Here is an 18,595-nt window from a genome sequence, read left to right as displayed (position 1 = left end):
TGTTTCAAACATCAAATAAGATTTTGTTGTTCCCCTTTGTCAAGCTCATCACTGGCTTCCAGGACATCAGGTTAAAGCCCGGGGTCTTGATGATGTGGGATCAGGCCACCTCTGCAGACACGCAGTTTCATGCCTGTCCACAGCTCATGTTCTCTCTAGAAGAGCCTGGAGCACCACTGGACTTGGCCACAGAACTACTCTCAAATCTGCCTAAGTCGCATTGTTCTCCAGGGCCTTCGCTCACGCTGTTCTGTGCACCTGGAGGGGGCGCCTCCCGTCTCGTCACTGCCCACTGGCCTGGCTCCTAGTCTTCACATCTTAGCTTAGATGCCACATGTCTGAGTCTCTCCCAGTCTGGGTTAGGCCCCTGCTGTGGCCTCTCACACCACGCTGATCGCGTCTGTTGTAATTGCCAGTTGAAAGTCTGTCTTCCTCCACTGGATGTCAGCTCCATGAGGAAAACTTCATGCCTCATTCCCTGACATATCTTAGCGCTTAGCGCAGCTCCAAATATATAGTGGTGCTCAGCAAATACTTTCAAAAGAACAACAGGTGGAAACCTTGGGCTTGACTTGCACTACACATCCTCCTGCTGTTTATAAAGAAGACGCTGCATTCCAGGAATTCCGGCACGGTGATCTTTACCTCCGCTGTGCGAAAGCGATTACCGTGGCACCCTTCTGAACAAATGAGCAGGCTGAGGTTTAGAGAATTAAATAACTTGCTGGAGTTTACATTCTAGAAAGTGGCAGTTTCTTTTAGCTCCAAGGCCGCGGTGGCTCTGCTCATCCAGGTATCTCAGGGGAGTGGTTCTCACACTTGTGCTACAGAAGAAATGCCTGAAGGTTTGGCTGCAGCAACTCAGATGCTGGACCCCAATCCCCACATTTTCTTATTCAGTTAGGCCTGGATTTGCATTTCTGTAAATTTCCTGGTAATAAGGATGCTACTTGTTTCAGTTCAGGTGGCGCTAACACATTTTCTATAAACTGGGAAATTTAAAAATGTATTTCTGACATTCTGGATGCCGGAGGTCCAAGGTGAAGGTACTAGCAGGTCCAGTTTCTGATGAGGACCCATTTTCTGGTTTGTAGAGGCCACCTTCTCTGGTACACAGCAGAGAGAAAATGAGTGGTCTCACAGCTCGTCTTGCAAGAACTTTAATCCCGTTCGTAAGAGCTTCACCCTCTGATCTAATTCTCTCCCAAAGGCCCTCCCTCTATGGCAGCGCACAATTTTAGGGGGGCACAAACATCTGGTTTGTAACACTGCTGGCCTGAAGACCGCGGTTTGAGAACCACTGACCTAAATCACTAAAAAGACCTGGACTTGTTTTATGGCTGCCCAGACATTATTCTTGGGCCAGGATCAGAGGACCCAGCTATAGCCTCATTTCGGAGTGGCTCTGATGTCTCATCCAGGCCCCTTCCCCTGGCTACTCTGATACATCTGTCTACCTTCTGGAGAGAAGGTGTCATAGGTCATGAGAGCTTCAGTCCTTGTCCCTTTCCTTGGAATACCACTCTTCTGCCTGTATGCTGGACCTCTAACCCCTGGTGCCCCCCGCCCCGATCCAGACGAAGATCACCACCCTGGCTGCACCCCTTCAGCATTTCCAGGCCGATGCATTCTAGGCTTGCTGCTGCTGCTCCTGTCTGAACAGCTTAATAGCACTGTGAGTTACAGTCGCGTCTGTGTCATGATGCCTGCAGTATTCATCAATTTCAGCAAATGTCACCATGAGTGATACAAGTGTATGACACAGCTAAGTGTCCCAGCTGCATAGGCCATTACAGCTGGCACTAGGCCCAAGGAGACAAGAACTAGAGATCCATTTGGCTTCACATGCCCAGTTTGATGTAGAAATAAAAGTACCCCAGCCTGCCTCCTGCTGCAGCCCCCATAAACGATCTGTAGTTCCGCCAGCCTCTATAACTACTCAGTGACTTCCAGACACACTGATCATCCCGAGCTCTCTGAGTTTTGGTACACTGCTGCTGCACTTTGCCGTTTTGGGATCAGTTGTTACTCTTCCTCTTAGAGCTTGGCCATGTGCCAACTCCTCTGGGTGGCCTCCGAAGCTCCCCTCCACTTTCCCCTTCCTCTGAAGGTTTATGTCACTTGGTTGAACCTCTTCTGTAGAACTTCTACCAGTATATAGTGCACAGCTTCCCACTCTGCCCAGCTCTGCTTCTTGGGATTGTACCTGCCATTCATGCCATCCATACTTCTGTGTCCTCTGCAAAATTTGGAAATGTAGTAAATGTTTTCCTTGAATACTGAATCATATATATGCAATGCAAAACATTGGGAAGGTACTGAAAAAATGATGATCATCAGGGATGCCACCTTTCCCTTTTTTCTTTTTAGTGAGTATAGCTTATGTGTATATAATAAAATTCATACTTTCTATATAGTTTAAGAACCCACTTTTAAAATAGCCAAGACATAATTTTAGTGGCTGTGTTGTATTTTGTTTATGTATGTTTCATAATTTTTGTAGTCAATACTATCTATTAAACTTTTTTAGTTCCTTTCTTTCTTCTTTCTCTACCTTAAATACTACCGAGATGCTTGTCCATGAATAGAACTCTTTTTCACATCTCTTTAGAGAAAGTCTTTAGAAGTAGAAAGAACTATTGAGTCGAAGCTCTGAACATTCTGAAGTTCTTAATACATATCATCTAGTAACACTTCTGAATTTGTAAGAATGCACACTTATGCAGGAGTGCCTATCATTTCGCACATATCAAGGTTGTATGTGTTTTGTTATGTTTATTATCACAGCTTTTATTTTTGGGTCTTCTCACAGCAGGTCTTCAGTGAATATCCAGTTCGCCCTTCGATAGAATGTCTAGATTTATGTGTAGGGCTTGGGCTAGGCACTAGGCAAAGGAAATAAAAATGACAAGACCACGTGTCAGTCCACAGAGAGTTTGCAAGGTGGTATGGTGCTAGGTGGATGAATAGATAGATGCCTGGAAACTTCTCTGGTATCAATTTGCTCACCAGAGCCATTCATAGAAGGGGAATTTGGAGTTCCCATAAGACCTTAGGTCCCAGGGGTATGTCCTGGGGTTGTTCAGGAAGACCTATTCTGAGAAAAGTAAAGACTGTTTTTGAGACTAGATAGGTGAATCCCATTACAGAGACCCCAGTGCTACCTCCTGCTCAGGAGTCTTGTCTTGAGTCAGGACTCCACGGTGTTAGCTACCAGCAGTATAGAGGCAGTGAAGACATTTGATCACAGGAGTGACTCTAAATATCAGGTCTAAATACCAGAACCAGGGTGTGACCACAAGACCTCAGGGAGGAGCTGTGCAGAGTTGTAAGCACAGTCTGCAGGAATTTCTTGCCCCTCCCCTCCCCATTCTGCATTTCTTAGCAGCTGCTGAGAGAGGCATTTCTACCTCTCTTATGGTATGGGCATGGAGTGTGAAGATGAAGGTGAAGGTTTAGGAACAATGAGTGCCAGACTGTGACCCTCCCTCCTCCTGTGCAGAAGTGTCTGTCTTGCCCCTTCTCTGTCACCCTGTGAGGCAGGCAGACCTGAGCCAGCTGACTAGACGCACCTGCCTTGAGTAGAAGTGCCCGACTCTTAAGCAGGGGATGAATATTCATTGGCATGAACCTTTGCAAACTCATTTGGGGAAAAAAATTAGATCAGGAGAAATAATAAGATTATTAAAAAGAAAGAGCAAGGACAGAAGGCAGCGGTGGAAGGAAGAATCACATTTAAAATGCAAGGAAAGATTTTCTTCCTGCAGAGTAGCTGTGACCCTCTGGACCATGCACCAGGAATAGTTAAGCTCTCCCACATTTCTGCTGCATAAAAATGTTTGTGGAGGCCTCGATTCAGGGAGGAGGGACAGAAGCAATGTGCACCCTCCACCTGCAAAAATTATAAAATAATGTTTTGGGGTTTTCATCCTATCTTCCTTAGATACCAAGAAAAATTGTGAGCGCTAAAGAGGTTGTGGTGAGTGCTGAGTGACAGGTTAAAGGGCTCCAATAAAGATTAGATGGTCCACTATCTCCTGAGGAAATTGCATAAAAGTGGTTATTCCCTCTTGCTTCTATTAATTTCCTCTTCCTGGCTGCTTGGAAATGCTTCATAACCTGATGCTGCAGATGGGGACGAGAGGCGCTTTCCATTATCTCAATCACTGCACTGTTTATGAGACACTTAATCTGTTTCTTTATAAAGTAATAGTACTGCAGATGATGGATTCAGTGTCACTGGAAGTCTTCATGCAGGGACAGGAGGGGAGGGGAGTTCTCAAGAGCATTGTAAGCAGGTAATTTGTTACATCTTTGAGGCTCTGAGAAGTTGGGTGGGTGTTTCAAGGTGACCTTCTGGATGCCAGCTAGAGGGGACGTGTGCCTGTCTCTTGTTGCTTGAAGGGAGAGAAAAATGTGTGTTTTGCATGGCAGATGAAAAGCACATTCATGCTTAGTGATGGGGTACACGGATCTTGTTTCTTCCCTCTGCTGAAGTTGGGAGACATAAAGGAGGTACAAGGCTATGCTGCCCAGGAACCTTGGCTCTGCCTGCTCAGCCTAGGTCTTCTGTCTAAACTATGACCACTTACAACAAAGCAAAAGAAACAAAGAGGTTGTGGGCTGCTCTATGTCCAAAATGCACAGTGTCCCTATGAGAGTCCTATTGCAAAGTCTCTCCTGACTCTATAGCTATGTGCATAGGATGCTTCTTTTATCTGCTTCTTGGAGTAGCGATGAAACTCACCCTGGTGAAGCCTCAGTGTGGGCCCTTTCTAATCTAACTTTCCTTCCTATTTCTCTGGCTTTTCCATCTCTCTGTTTCCTGCTTTATCTTTCTCTTTCCTTCTGAATTTCACCTCCTAGTCACTCACCTCCTAGTTTATGACTATCATTGTTGAAGGTTGCATCTGCAAATGGTGCACACCCTGGTTGCCTGGGCTCCTGGGCACACACAGAGCAGCACAGGTCAAGCAGAACCAGAAGCAGTTTTCTGCCTGCCTTCTTCACCAGAAAAACTCCTGAAAGCCTCCTGCCCCATCTGTACCTTGCTCCAGTCTTCTAGCCTGATGCCTGCTATTGATAGAGTCCAATAGCCACCTGCTGAATAAGCAGCTCAAAGCTGTAGTAGTACTAGCCACCATCATTCTTGATCAAGAGAAATGCAGCCCCTGAGCTTTGAAATATTTCCGAGCTTCGAAATATTAAAGCAAAATGCTGTTATTGTCTCAAAAGCTGAGATTGGTTGGGCTATCACAATATTTAATTGTTATTTTTGGAAACTATAGTTTTCCAACAGGTGTCAGCCCTCAGGTTGTGGAGTCCCCTCCCTTCCCTACTGTGTCACTCCGAGTTGCTTTACATACTCAGTTCAGTTACGTGGTCTTGAAGGCCGTTTGCGTTTGCTCTCTTGGCCTATATATTGTCTGCTGAAATGGATCCAAATGCATCGTTTATCACTTCTAATTAAAGCTACTTTTTTGTCGGAGGGTTGCATAGTTTTCTTATTTTTCTTAGTAAAATAACAACATCATTAACTTCCATTAGTGGCATCTGAAACAAATTGAGTTAAAAAGGATTTGTGGGCTAGTGTGCCATTTTAACTGTTATTTAAGGAATAAATTTTGTGTGAAAAGATAGTGTAAGTGTGATTGCAAGTTACAATCTCAAAGTTTAATAAATGAACTTAGGAAAACTGCTTCTTCATAAATTAGGAAATTTCTAGATACAGATTTTATTAAGATACTAACATGTGAAATTTGAACATTAAGACTCATTTATTTAGCAACCATAAGTAAAATATATTTTACAAATATAAGGATTCAACCATTGTTCAAACAGAAATAATCTGCAGAAACATATTTTCCCATTTCTAGGATTTATGTGCTCACTTTGGCAATCCAAACTTATATTCTGACTCTGACTTCTAAAATTCTGTGCAAAGATAGCTTAATTTTTCAAAAGGAAGGTTGGGATGGAGAGGTGTTATATGCACACTGGGGACAGCTGTGCTTCATACCAGAGTTTATTTAGCTCTAAAGACCCGTAGAAGTTTTGAGAAGTATAAATCTTTTACACAGGTGATCAAACTGAGGCTCAGAGGAATTCCATACTGTTCACCCTAAGTATATACAGAATAGATAGGATAGATGTACTGCTGCTTTCTCTTAGCTCAGTGAGAGGAAGGATCTGTAGTTCTAGTGTTTGGATGGGATGTCCTGGCTGCTTCTTGTACTGTGGATGACCGCTGAGAAGATAACAATGTGCAATGTATTAATTATTGAAAATGTCCTATTAATCAGCTTGGAAAGTGTCTCACTGATATTTGTTTCTCAATAAAATGAATTAAAAAAAAAAAAGAATAACAGAATCAGGAAGCCAGCTCAACACTGTGTGGCTGCTACTTCCCAGTGCTTACTTTTCAGGGGCGATTGGACTGAGACTCTGTTCTATAACATCTCCCCTCTCTGGGAGTGTTTCTCCCAAAAGGCCCACCCTCCATATTATCCCAGAATTCAGAGCTGCTTTTATCCATAGAAATATCAGGAATCCACTTTCCAAATCTCTCTGCCACTTGTGGATATCAGGGCGATTGTTTATGCTGTTAACTTATTAAATGTAAAGTGAGGTGGCTTTTAAATGTTGGAAAGAATGTGAAAACATTTTTTCTTGATCTGATACATTAAGAAAATTACAGTGTGGCAGAGACCAAATATGAATGCATGAGTAGTTATCATGTCTCCTCGCCTGCTGCATCTGGACAGCACAGACCCAGTTCCTCTGTGTCTTCTGCACCAGAGCCAGTGGCTTTGGGAACAACAGGTACTAATGTTGCCAGCGATCATGTGCTCAAACAGGAGATGGAGATGAGTTGTGGGTGGCAGAAAGGAGAAGAGGGGGGAAACAGAGGGAGAAGATGTGGAGTAGACTTGGAGACACGAGCAAGTGAACCAAATAGTAGAGTACTTTGTGTATGTTATTCATTGTTTCTAAATTTAGTATTTTTGTTTATTGATTCTTTAGTAAATATTCCAAATCATTTTTCCACATGAATTTTCCTTTGAATGTGCTTAGAAGGGTCATCAGGTGGTTTATTTTTACATGCTGCACAACAGCAACTGTTACTTCTCAAAGGTAACAGTACTTAATCCAGTGTGTTCCGTGGTCTGTGAGCCCCAGGAGATGCTCCTTCAATTAGGTCGTGAATGTTCTTCATCTCAGTTGTACTCTAGTACCCATTTTCCAAGCACCACAGAATTTCCCAATAAAAATAATGGAAATGGCTTTATTGTCCACATTTTAAAAATATTTCAGCACAGAATTGTTTTGTAAGTGATAGGCGTTTAGGCTTCAAAGAACTTGTGTCCCATGGAAAACAATTGGGTTGTGCTATTCCAGAACATTCCCTTTCACTGAGGTTGCCTTCCATCCACAGTACAGTGCATATCAGGAGTAACTGAATTCACTTCCTCACTTTAAGTGAGCAGTGGAATGAGAAAACTTCTGTGGCATAGGAAGCTGTTCTTCCTTCTTGTCTTGGCAGAAAACTGGTGGATGCTTTTCCAATAGCTTATATGCATATCATCACTATCATTTCTCCCACTGTGCTATCCTGGGCAACTTTTTAACCTCTCAGTGTCCCAATTTCCTCGTTAGCAATGGAGATAATAATAGCTACCCCATAGAGTAATGTATGTATAGCATTTAATGAGACAAGTTAGCAGATGGTGGCTACTGCCATTATTAAAGAATACTCTGTACTCTCCAGGAAGGAACAGCATATTTAGGAAGAGAAGGTGTGAAAGTATAAGCCATTGTAGTGACACTTCTATGATGATCACATTGTATTCTAATACTATCACACTGCATTATAATGATACGACTGCCCTGGATCAAGAGCTCCTTGAAGGCAGGCTATGTTCCTCGGGTCAGGTTCTCAGTATGCACACAGTACATATTTGCTGAACAAACTAGTGTGGTGTGTAGGAGAATTATGCAAGTTGTCCAGGCAGTGAGTTTTACTCATTTCAAAGGAGGATGAGCCAGAGCAGGTTTCACAAGGACAAGAAGAGTCAGGAGCTGAGTTGGAGAGGAAGAATTTTACAGATGTAGGGCAAGCAGGATCACCCTTTTGAGGCATGGCAGGAAGGAGACCAGATGTCTGGACTTGAGTGTCTTGGTAGAGGAGACATGCTCAAGGCCCCAAGGATAAGCTGGAGGCAGATGTGACCTGGTGTGACTTTTATAGGCTGACTCCACAACAAATCAAGAAGAGGGGGTCCATGTATGAAAGCACTTCCAGTGGCATCAAGTTGTACCATGTCTTCCCAGCTTTCCCCAAAGCCATATATGTGACAGAAGATAACAAGTGTGTGACACATTCCCTCATGAATTGCCTGCAAAGCCATTCCTATTTTTCTCTATTCCTGAATGCACATCAAAGTGCAATTAAGGAAGAATGATGTTCTAAAGGCACTAACCTTGAAATCACCTTAATTTCTTCTTGAAGCATCACTCATGAATTTCAGTCTTTTGCCATCATTCATAACAATGAATGTTAATGCATCTCTCAGTATCTCTCTTGTGTGTTGCAGCATGGCATTTAGGAACCATGGATCTGGTCCATTGTCAACCAGAACCTTTTCCAGCTGAGAATATAAGACTAGATTCCTTCCCTGAATGGCTTATAGTAAGGATCTGGCTTTAAACCAGGCACAAGGGTGGGGCAACAACCATTTACAGAACATTTTTGCCTAAGATCCTGAGCTACACATTGCATTCATTTCTTCATTAAATTTTTTGACACATCTTAAAAGGAAGAATACTTTTTCATATTGTTCACAAGAGAAGGCCACTGTTACCAAGAAGGTATATTTCACTAAGGAAGTTGAGAAAGTGGAAGTATTAAAGAGTTTCTATCTGAGAGGCCCACTCAGGGCATTTGTACAAGGGAGCATCTCAGTGTCTGGTTGAGGAGGGCAAACAGTTTCATTTTCCAGTTCCAGGCAAAGACCTCTGGCTGCCACCCTTCCATTGATTCTCACATAATCTTTTTGTGTTCCAGCTTGCCCTGCAGGGACATTCAAGGCCAGCCAGGAGGCTGAGGGCTGTTCCCATTGCCCCTCCAACAGCCGCTCTCCTTCAGAGGCATCTCCTATCTGCACCTGCCGAACTGGCTATTACCGAGCGGATTTTGACCCTCCGGAAGTGGCGTGTACTAGTAAGTCTCTACTTAAGGCTCTGGGATGGAGGGAGTGGGGAATTGGTTCCCTGGCAGTGCAAGTTGTAACACTGGCACAGAGTGAGAAAAACATCATCCTTCTGCTGCAGGGCAAAACAGAAAGGCTGATGGTGGTTCTGAAATGGACAGCTCCCGGGCTACAGGGTACTGAGCTCCCTTCTCTGTTCAGTAGAGCAAAGCCAAGATTACTTTCTCCCCACCTCTTCCTTCCAAACAAGAGATTTTTTTCACCTCACCAAGACAATTTCTGTCCATCATACAGTAAAAATGCGAGGCTGTGAAGTTCCTTCAGTGCAAAGGAAAGAGATCCATTAGATATTAGAACTCTCGTCGTCATCGCCTCTTAAAAGCCCCTCCTGGTCCATACAGCTGAAAATAGCTCTTTTTACTGGGCTTCCTATATGTCTGCCACTTGTTTCCCTTGGACTCTTCATACTTTTATTAATTGCCTAGTTATTCTATAATTATCTTAGCTACCAAATGAATGTCCTTGCATGCCAGCATATTCAACTCCCTGTGTCTTCTCCAGTGCACAGCAAGGTGCAGTACAACCTGACTGCATAGAGCATCTCAGAGGCACAAATTCTAATGCTTCTGCATCAGCTACATTTATCCTCCCATTATTTTCTTCAGAGAGAAAGACTGTCATGTCATCGTGAGGTTGGGGGTCACTTCTAATTTTTGGGTAGGAGGAATAGAGAACTTTTCCTCTTTCACTAAGGGTTTTACCCTGAAGAGGAGCTGATATCTCCTTTCTGTATTCCCATTGCATTCTGGGATCAATATACCAGGTTAGTCTCTAATTATACTGGAATTTTATTTTGTATTGGATGCACCAACCTGGCTCCCTGAGAGTTGAAATCTTGCCTTACATTGGCTTGGACCGAATTGCTCCTTCCTATTCCCAGTGCAGAAGGCCACAGGGAGACATTTCACCTGCACTTGCAGTTTGATGGACAGAAAAGATAACTGGACTCTGAGTGGGGGAATTTCTTAATTCTGGCCTTGTAGCATATGTAACCTTCCCTGGGTACAGGGGAGGAATGAAAGTGCCTTCTAGATCAAGGCCCTGAGCTTGATCAATGCTTATAGATTTGAACTAAGGAAAAGCTCATCCTCTTGTAAACTGATTTTCCCTAGACTTCCTCTGGTAGAGGGAGACTTATAGAAATCATTCCATTTCTGCAGAACAGAGTCTCAGTCTTTCTGTGATGGTGTCTCCTCCACTGATTTCTGGCTGCCTCCCTCCCCTAAGGGACACTTCCGTGAGCCTGAGAAGTGTTGTTTAATGTACTGCTTCAGAGGCCCCCTAAGGATGCAAAATTACTGCTGCCAGGGTGCTTAGATGAAGGACAGGTCTCTTTGAAGGCCAACACACATGCCCAGGCTGTCATCGCTTCCCTTGCCAAAACATTCTCCTCCTATCTCTGCTCATGAACCTGTTTCATTAGTCTGTTTCCCTGTCCAAATTAATTCGTGCAAATAGAAGCTGAGGTTCCCCCAACTTCAGCAACCAGGCCCTGCAGATTCAGTTAGGATGAGGCAACCAGAAGGAAGACAGGACCATGAGCAAATACTCTGAATGTGGAAGTGGAGCTGTCCAGATGTGCCTGAGCGAACAGGACTAGTTCCTACAAAAAAAATAACATCCCAGAGACCCTCACTCCACTCCCTGCCTATTGCCTGAGTGCACCATCCTTGACTCATACCCCACAGGCTTACCTCTCCTATCTGTTTCAGTCAGTTCTGGGGTTAGATACACCTCCCATGCCCTGCTTTGAGCTCTCCTATTCTCCCCAGCTTGTCCAGAGTGGGGTGGAGCTGCCTTGTGCCTTATATTTCCAGACATGCAGCGCTCCGTTCACACTAAGTATCACTAAATCAAAGCTACATGTGGTTGCGGTGGTCAAACCTGGCAGCCATTCTTGAATGTAACATTCAACTTCCCACCTCGATCTACAAATGCAAGTGTTTGGTGAGGGGATCCAGAGGGCAAGGCTGGGCTGCAACACGGTGCTAGACAAAATAAGTGTAAGTAAAGCTATTATTTTATTGAGCCTCATTATATATTTGATTTATTGTGTGCCAGGGAAGTACTGTATGAAAAAGTCAATTTGTTGCCTTTTATATTCTCATTAGGGTTTCCTTTTAAAGCATTCTAATTGGAGGTACCATCTGTTCTCTTAAAAAAGGCATCACACATCACCACAGCAAATAATTTTTCAGATACAAGGAGCATCTCTGGAGCTGTTGAGGCAAGGATAGGCTTGCACTGTGGCCTTGGGGCTCCCAGCTGGCCCAGTGGATTGCGCAGGGCAGCTGTGCAGGGACCAAGCTCAGCCTGAGAAAGGCTGTTTGGGGCCTGGGGCTCATGCAGATCTTTCACTTTATGAATCAAATCTTCTATCTGCCCCATTGTGAAATAGTTATAGCCAGACAGGGTTCTGGGGATTCCTGGGTGAAGGCAGGACAGCTCACTTTTCCTAAGTGTACAAGACAGCAGATATCTACAGAGTCATGGACCTATGCTTCTGACCAACTGGCTATAAGTCAAGATTCTCATCATCCATCCCCCCCCCATTTACCTAATGTGTTTGAATAGCTCACAGGAATCAGGGAAACACTTTTTGTTAGTTTATTCTAAAGGACATTATAGAAAATACAGAAGAAATGATAGATAAGGCAAGAAAGGGAAAAGTCTCAGGGGTTCCACACTCTCTCAGACACATCACTCCTAGGAACCCCTGGGGTTCAGCTGTCCTGAAAGTCTCTGAACCCCGTGCCTATGGATTTTTATGGAGACTTGAGTACATATGTGTGATTGTTTACATCTTTAACCATTGACAATCAACTCAACCTTGAGCTCCTTGGGCCTGAATGTCCCAACTGTCCTGATCACACCTTGGTGACCACCCACCTACATGAGGGCTTGCCAGCCATTAGCATTTCAAAAGATATAACTTTGAGGATTCCAAGGATTTTAGAATTGTATGTCAGGGAATGATGTACAACAATATGCATGGATATACACTGATTCTTTGGTTCAAGAATTTAATTTGTCCCACAATTCTGGAAAAGATGGCCATGTTCGTGGTTCATGCAGGAAACACGACCATGGTTATGTCCATCACCAGATGCAGAGCTTGCAAGCAAACAAAAGTTTGCCAAACCCTTCTGTTTGTGAGCCAAGTTGTTCACAAACAAACATGTTCCTGAACTAACTGAGGTTCCATTCATCTGTCACAATGTCAGCGTCCTCCTGCTGCCTCCTTCAGGCACTGCCCAGAGGTCCTGCTATCCAACAACATCCTGGCTACCCTAAATTTCCCTGAGGTTGAGAGGATCCCGGGAAAAAACTTCATTTATTACACGCAGAGATTGGAAGAAGGGTATCTTATAGATAAACACTTGACTCTTGACTCTGTCTCTTCCCTTTTACATGACCTTGGCTTCCCACTTTCTGTGGCTTCACCCTCACAACCTTACAGTAATGTATGCTTTTCTAACTTGGTGTGAGGATTAAGCAAAATCTTATCTTTGGCACAGAGCCTGGTTCATCGTAAATATTCAACTGATGCTAAAATTTGCTTTGGTTATATCCCTGGAAAGTGTGATGATGACAACACCTCTGGATGCTTCCAGCAGGAGAGGACATCAGGGATCTGAAAGTAGCAATGAGTTGGCCCTGCCTCAGCATCGCAGCAGAATGCCATTGTGTTGTCTCAAACCACACAGTTACCTAGGCCTGAAGATCCTAGTGGCAACAAATGAGAGGGGGTGCTGTGTGTCCAGGGGAGAAAAAGGAAGGCACAGCCAAGAGTGAGAACCCCAGGAGCTGAGAAGTGGGAAGGAGTGATGGTCGACAGGAATGCCCTTCAGTTCTCAGGGTCCCGCAGTTCAGTGACTCCCTGGAGTGAGACACACATGGCCTTTGTGCACAGGAGGGTCAGATGGCAATGGGAGCATGACAGGGTCACACAGACAGAGGGACAGGAGGGAGGCATGTGGAAATGCCCAGCAATGGGAAACCAAGCACCGTGACGCATGGCTTCAGTTTTAAATAATTTCTAGTTTACTGGGGAAAAGGAGGAATTTATGAAGCAGGTGAAAATAGATAATTATGCTTTATAAAATTGCTGTCTGTGAAAAACTGTGCTGAAGGACTGGTGTGAAAATAATTACCTTGTTACATTTCTGACCACCAAAACCCTTTTTCTGTCACCCACATGGGAGAAATTGTGATGGATCTCAGAGGCAAGCTAGTGCTTGTCTTGTTGCTTTTATTTCTTCTTCAGATTCTGTGGCAGTCCCTCTGCTGCTTTGATTACAGAAACAGAGTGAAGCAAGGACTCCAAGGTCATTGTGTCACCTGAGCTCCCACAGTGGGCCCTCGAAATAGAAAGCACAGTCCTGGCCAGCCCTCTGGGACCCCTGTAACCCATCTTCAACTTCCTTCCTGACTCACACAGAGGCAGGGAAACTAAGAAGCAAGAGCAGGGGCTCTGAGTTTGGCTCCTGATGATGTGATTTAGGGCAAGTTATTTGGCCCTTCTGAACATGTTTTCTTATTAGCAAAATGAGATATGGACATGATGGAACTCAATTTAGGAGGCTGTCAGAACTAAGTGACCGAAAGCAGTGAAGCCCCAGGACAACAGTCAAATCTATCTGAGTTAGACACTGCAATCTCCGTGAAAGTTACAATTTGGGAGATTTTAGAACCATCTGGATGTTGCCGGTGATTGGCTGTTATTCTCTTGAATCTATCTCCCAGTAGGAGAGGGTAGAAATCCTTGCTTCCCTATCCCATCTCTGAATGCTATGGATTGTCTCCTCGAGGTTTATATTTCATCTTTAAGAAGCTGGCAGATGTTCCTTTCATCCCTATCACATAGGGCACCAGGGGAGTCCCAGGGCACATGGATCACACTCCTTAGACTGCCCAGGAGTGTAATGTTTCCTGTGCCTCAGCGTGGGTCTTTCTAAGAAAGCTAAGTGGAATGGAGAAGGGGAAACCAGGGCACAGGGGGTAGAAGGAGGTGAGCTTTGAGGTGTCAGGAGGAAGCCATCGGCAAGGGTCCTCCACAGCCGACCTGATATCCAACAGAGCACTGTGAATCTGCGAGACATCTGCTCATAAGGCTTCCCTGTGATGGTTTCCTTTAGACCAGTGGTTTTCTTTTCTTTTCTTTTTTTTTTCAAAATTTTATTGATAAACAGATAGCAATGAGACAGTTTCAAATCAAATCGGAAGTACAGTTTCAACAAATAACACACTGCATATATTCTTCTTAGTGGTTAATTGCTGTACAAGATGCGGACTTGAGATCATATTTACAAACACCATTAGAACAAATCATTTTGTTCATTAAGAGAATGTAACTATATATCTATCCTAACCACTTTGAATACACAGATACAAAATGGACATTCATCTGTGTACCCCATTTTTTCTAAGTTCCGTTATTGAATATTATAGGTGTGTAAACTCAGCAAAATATTCTAAAAGAGTCCAGTAGCCCATAATAGCATTGGGTCTTCTGTTTAACTGGCAATGTGAGAAATTATTGACCTGAGTCCCCCACAGCTCAACATAACAACATGGCTCTACTTTCTATATTTCATCTTCATACTTTTCTACTGGATGGTTAAGACCAAGGTAAAGCAGGACCGGTGCAACAAGAGTTGTAGCTTTTTGTAGACCAGTGGTTTTCAAATGCAGTCCCTGGACAAGCAGCCTTGGTGTCACCTGCAAACTTGCTAGACATACAAATTCTCAGCCTCTCCTTACACCACTGAATGAGAAGCGCTGGGGGTGGATCCCAGCTATCAGAAGGCTGCCAAAGTTTGAGGACATTGCTTTAAAATTAGGTCACGTTTCTCTGTCTTCTGCTTTATGATTCCTGTGGAGAAAGGCTCCTGAGTGAATTTTGGTAGAATGAAAACAAAGGCCCACCTCTTCCTCTGAGAATTTCACATGTCAGGCTGGAAGACCAGGAGGGGCCGTGTGTGTGTGTGTGTGTGTGTGTGTGTGTGTGTGTGTGTGAAGAGGTGAGGCAAAGTGAGATATGAATGTGTGTGTGCAAGTGTGTCTGGGTATGAGTGACTCAAAGGAGGGCCTCTCCACTTCTCAGCATAACCCTACCTACTCTTGACTCCATTTCTATTTCTGCTTACCCCAGGTGGTCAGAGCAGCATGGCACCTACAATATATCACATGAACTGGGATAGAGAAAACAATGGGAATGGAATCTAGTGAGCATAGCCTGCTGGAGTGAGCCCAAGGGGGGCTGAGGGAGAAACAGAGGCAGAAGCAGGGGAACTGGTGGGCACTATTTGGGGATGGAGAGCCCAGCGAGTAGGAGACATTCTCAGGTAGTGGGTCTCACCACTTAGCTGGGTGCACACCCCACCTAGTTGGAAATCAAGCCAAAATAAAGTCTTTGATTCCCCATTTCAAAGAGTAGTTCTCTGGCTCATCTCTTAGGGCAAGAAGGTCTCTATGGCCACAGACATCCCAGTTGCAGCAGGAATCCAGTATTGTAAGACAGGGACTGCTTGCTTGTCCACAGGCTATACTTTGACAATGGGTTTGAATACTTTTCAAAAGGAGACCTTTGCCCAAGTGTTTACCTCTGTTAAATGGGGACTTGCAACATTAAAAGAAGGCTGCTTTACTCAAGGTTTGCTTTACCTTTTGCTGCCCATAGTTTTAGTAAAAGATGAACTGAGTGCCACCTTCTGTATGCAAGAGGACTGCTTGATTTTACCCTGATGCATGATCCAAGCTGCATATTAAAACATGTTATCTGCAGTCTGGAGGGGAAGACAGTCTAGGTTTTTTTCTTTTCTCTTCTTCTTTGTGTTGGTGAAATCCAGGCAAGCGTCACAGGCCAACCTGGCTTCCTGGAATACCTTGATGTAGGCTTACACCTGAGCAGGCCAGGCAGATGCGATGGACACCTGGAAGGAGTGTGACTGCACCTGAAAACTATTTATTACTGTCATTGCTGTTTTAGGAAGGGTCAGCACTGCCTGTGTAAATGCACTTTTACACTTCTGTGGTCTACAATTTCTTTTTACAGTTGTTTGGCCCAAGTGGGTATAACACTTAAAAGGAATCATATAGCTCTAAGCTTTAAGTTAACAGCGAGTCACACAGACTTTCTGCTACAGTGTCTTACCAGAAGAGCACTGGGAGTCACCGACTGAGCGCCTTACACATTCAGAGCGCCTTACAGTTTCTGCCACACGTCAACCACACCCCTCATGCCAGCCTTCTCTTTCCAATAGCCCAGAGAGACAAGCCTCCCACTTTTAGTTTTCTGAGGATTTCTGATGACAGACAGCTCATACATTTCACAGGTTGGCTCCATTCCAATTGCCAGCAGCCACCATCCAGCCCTGCGGGGGCGAGGGGATCCTCTGCTTTTTCTTTGCGTGGAAACACTTTCTCCTACTCTTTGCCATTGGTTGGCCGTGGAGGTCCAGTGTTGAGTTGGCCAGTGGTTTCAATGTTTAAGGACAACTTTCTCATCCTTTCTTAATCATCTCCTTCAGACTAAACATGTTATTTTATCTAATCCCCCAAAGCACACACTTTCCTGAATTCCTACTCCACCCCCGCCATTCTGGCTTGCCTTTCTGGATTTCTCATTTTCATCATCAGAACTCTCAAAACACGACAGGCAGAAATGAAACTAGTAATCTTTACTTGACAGCAGAGTTCAGTGGGATGGTGATGGATTTTTCTCCTGTGATCAGAGTACTGCTGATTGTTTACTTTGGTCACGGCTCCTGACACCATGGGCTCACATCAGACTTGCTGGCTACTAGCAGCCACTGCTTTTGTTTGTTCCATCAGGAATGCTGCCTATTTGGGGCTCCCCTATTGTGTACTTATATTATGATTTTAGAAATTTTCTCTGGTGGATGTAGGCACAATGCTCTCTCATGTATAGGTCATCCCAAGAACTGATTTCTATTGTCTCAAATGGAGAACATGTAACTGTAAGAAGTGTGAGCTCTGGAACCCGTGCCCAGGTAAAGGCCTGCACTGTCACTTCTCAGTTATGTGGAATATGAGACAAGGCTGCTCGAAGCCCCCATTCCTCTACCCATGAAGTGGAGATGATGCTTGTGTCTGTCTCCTTTTGTTTTCATGGGAATGAAATGTAACAATCCTATTTGAGTTGATTTTTTTTTTCACGGAACCTGGGATTGAACTCAGGTCCTTGCACTTGCCAGGGAAGCGCTTATTCCACTGAGCAATCTCCCCAGCCGTAACAATCCTGTTTGGAATTGTGTCTGAGAAATGAATTATTTAAGAAAGGTAAATTATTTTCTTACTATTATCGAAGTCATTTATTTCACTTTTATGCTATTTTCAAAACAGCTACAGTCCAAAAACTAGCAGTATGATTTAGTTAACAATATTTTCCTTGGTACACAAATATTTGTGAACTTTAAAAAAAATATTTGCAGAAGATGAGGTATATGCTCTGTGTGTAATTCCCCTGCAACTCAATCATCTTTTATAGAAATGATGTCTGCTGAGCTGACTTAAACTTGGAGGACACATACTGGTCCTTGTCATCCTTTATTCAGGCTCACTAAGCCATAATTAATTATGGCGTTTCAGAGGTAGGGAGGGATTTGAGTAAAATGTATCCATTCATTCTACTCTTTTTTCTATTGTAAGAATGACAACAAAGCTGTCTACCCATGCTTTTAGGATCTTTTCTGGATAGGAATGCTGCTTTGCATTTCATTACCTGAAAAGTTTCAGGTAATGGTCATAATGTCAAATTTATAGGTGCTAGTCCTGGGTAGGACCAGTTGGGAGTGAAGGCTACAACTTAATGTGGGCTGCTGCTCAAGGTTGGTGAATCTTCCTGGCCCCAGGTCTCTGCCTAGAAGAAGATAAGTAGAGAACAAGTAGTCCTGCATCTTCTGCTCTCTGTCAGACTCTCACTCACCTCCCAGGAAGACAAGGCTTTGCATTGCCCGTTCTGGATATTCTGTTGGTTAGAGTCCTTCGGGCACAGGGGTCTCACCTGTGCACAGGGATAGAAACCCTTTAATGTGCTGATATGATCTTTTCACCCCCATGTGAGTTTACCTAGGAAGTGCTCACCCCAGTCAAGTGGTAAGAGGTTTGCAGTTGGGATGATGCAGACCAGGGCTGCCTCCCGGCTTCATCTCTCCCTTGCTGAGTGGCCTCAGCTAGGTTACCTAAACTCTCCAAATTTCTATTTCCTTTCCCCAAACATGAAGATATTGCTTACTATTATGCCCATTGTGGAATGCATGTACAATTCCTAACTGAATGTTACATATATGCTGAATACTACA

The 18,595-nt window shown here is 44.0% G+C and overlaps 1 protein-coding gene across 2 annotated transcripts in view; it reads left to right on the top strand.

The window, feature by feature from the left end:
• Nucleotides 1-18,595, top strand: part of Ephb1 (EPH receptor B1) — a 436,689-nt gene that overhangs the window by 285,256 nt on the left and 132,838 nt on the right. For both annotated transcript variants that reach the window (XM_004625001.1, XM_004625002.1), the window contains exon 4: nt 9,065-9,220. In XM_004625001.1, the coding sequence (XP_004625058.1) occupies nt 9,065-9,220 (156 nt within the window). The remainder of the gene's footprint in view (nt 1-9,064; nt 9,221-18,595) is intronic.

This window comes from Octodon degus, unplaced genomic scaffold, assembly GCF_000260255.1.
Source record: "Octodon degus isolate 3935 unplaced genomic scaffold, OctDeg1.0 scaffold00008, whole genome shotgun sequence".
Classification (NCBI taxonomy): Eukaryota; Metazoa; Chordata; class Mammalia; order Rodentia; family Octodontidae; genus Octodon; species Octodon degus.
The sequence above is the reverse complement of the archived record's forward strand: the minus strand, read 5'-3'. Positions and strand labels throughout refer to the sequence as shown.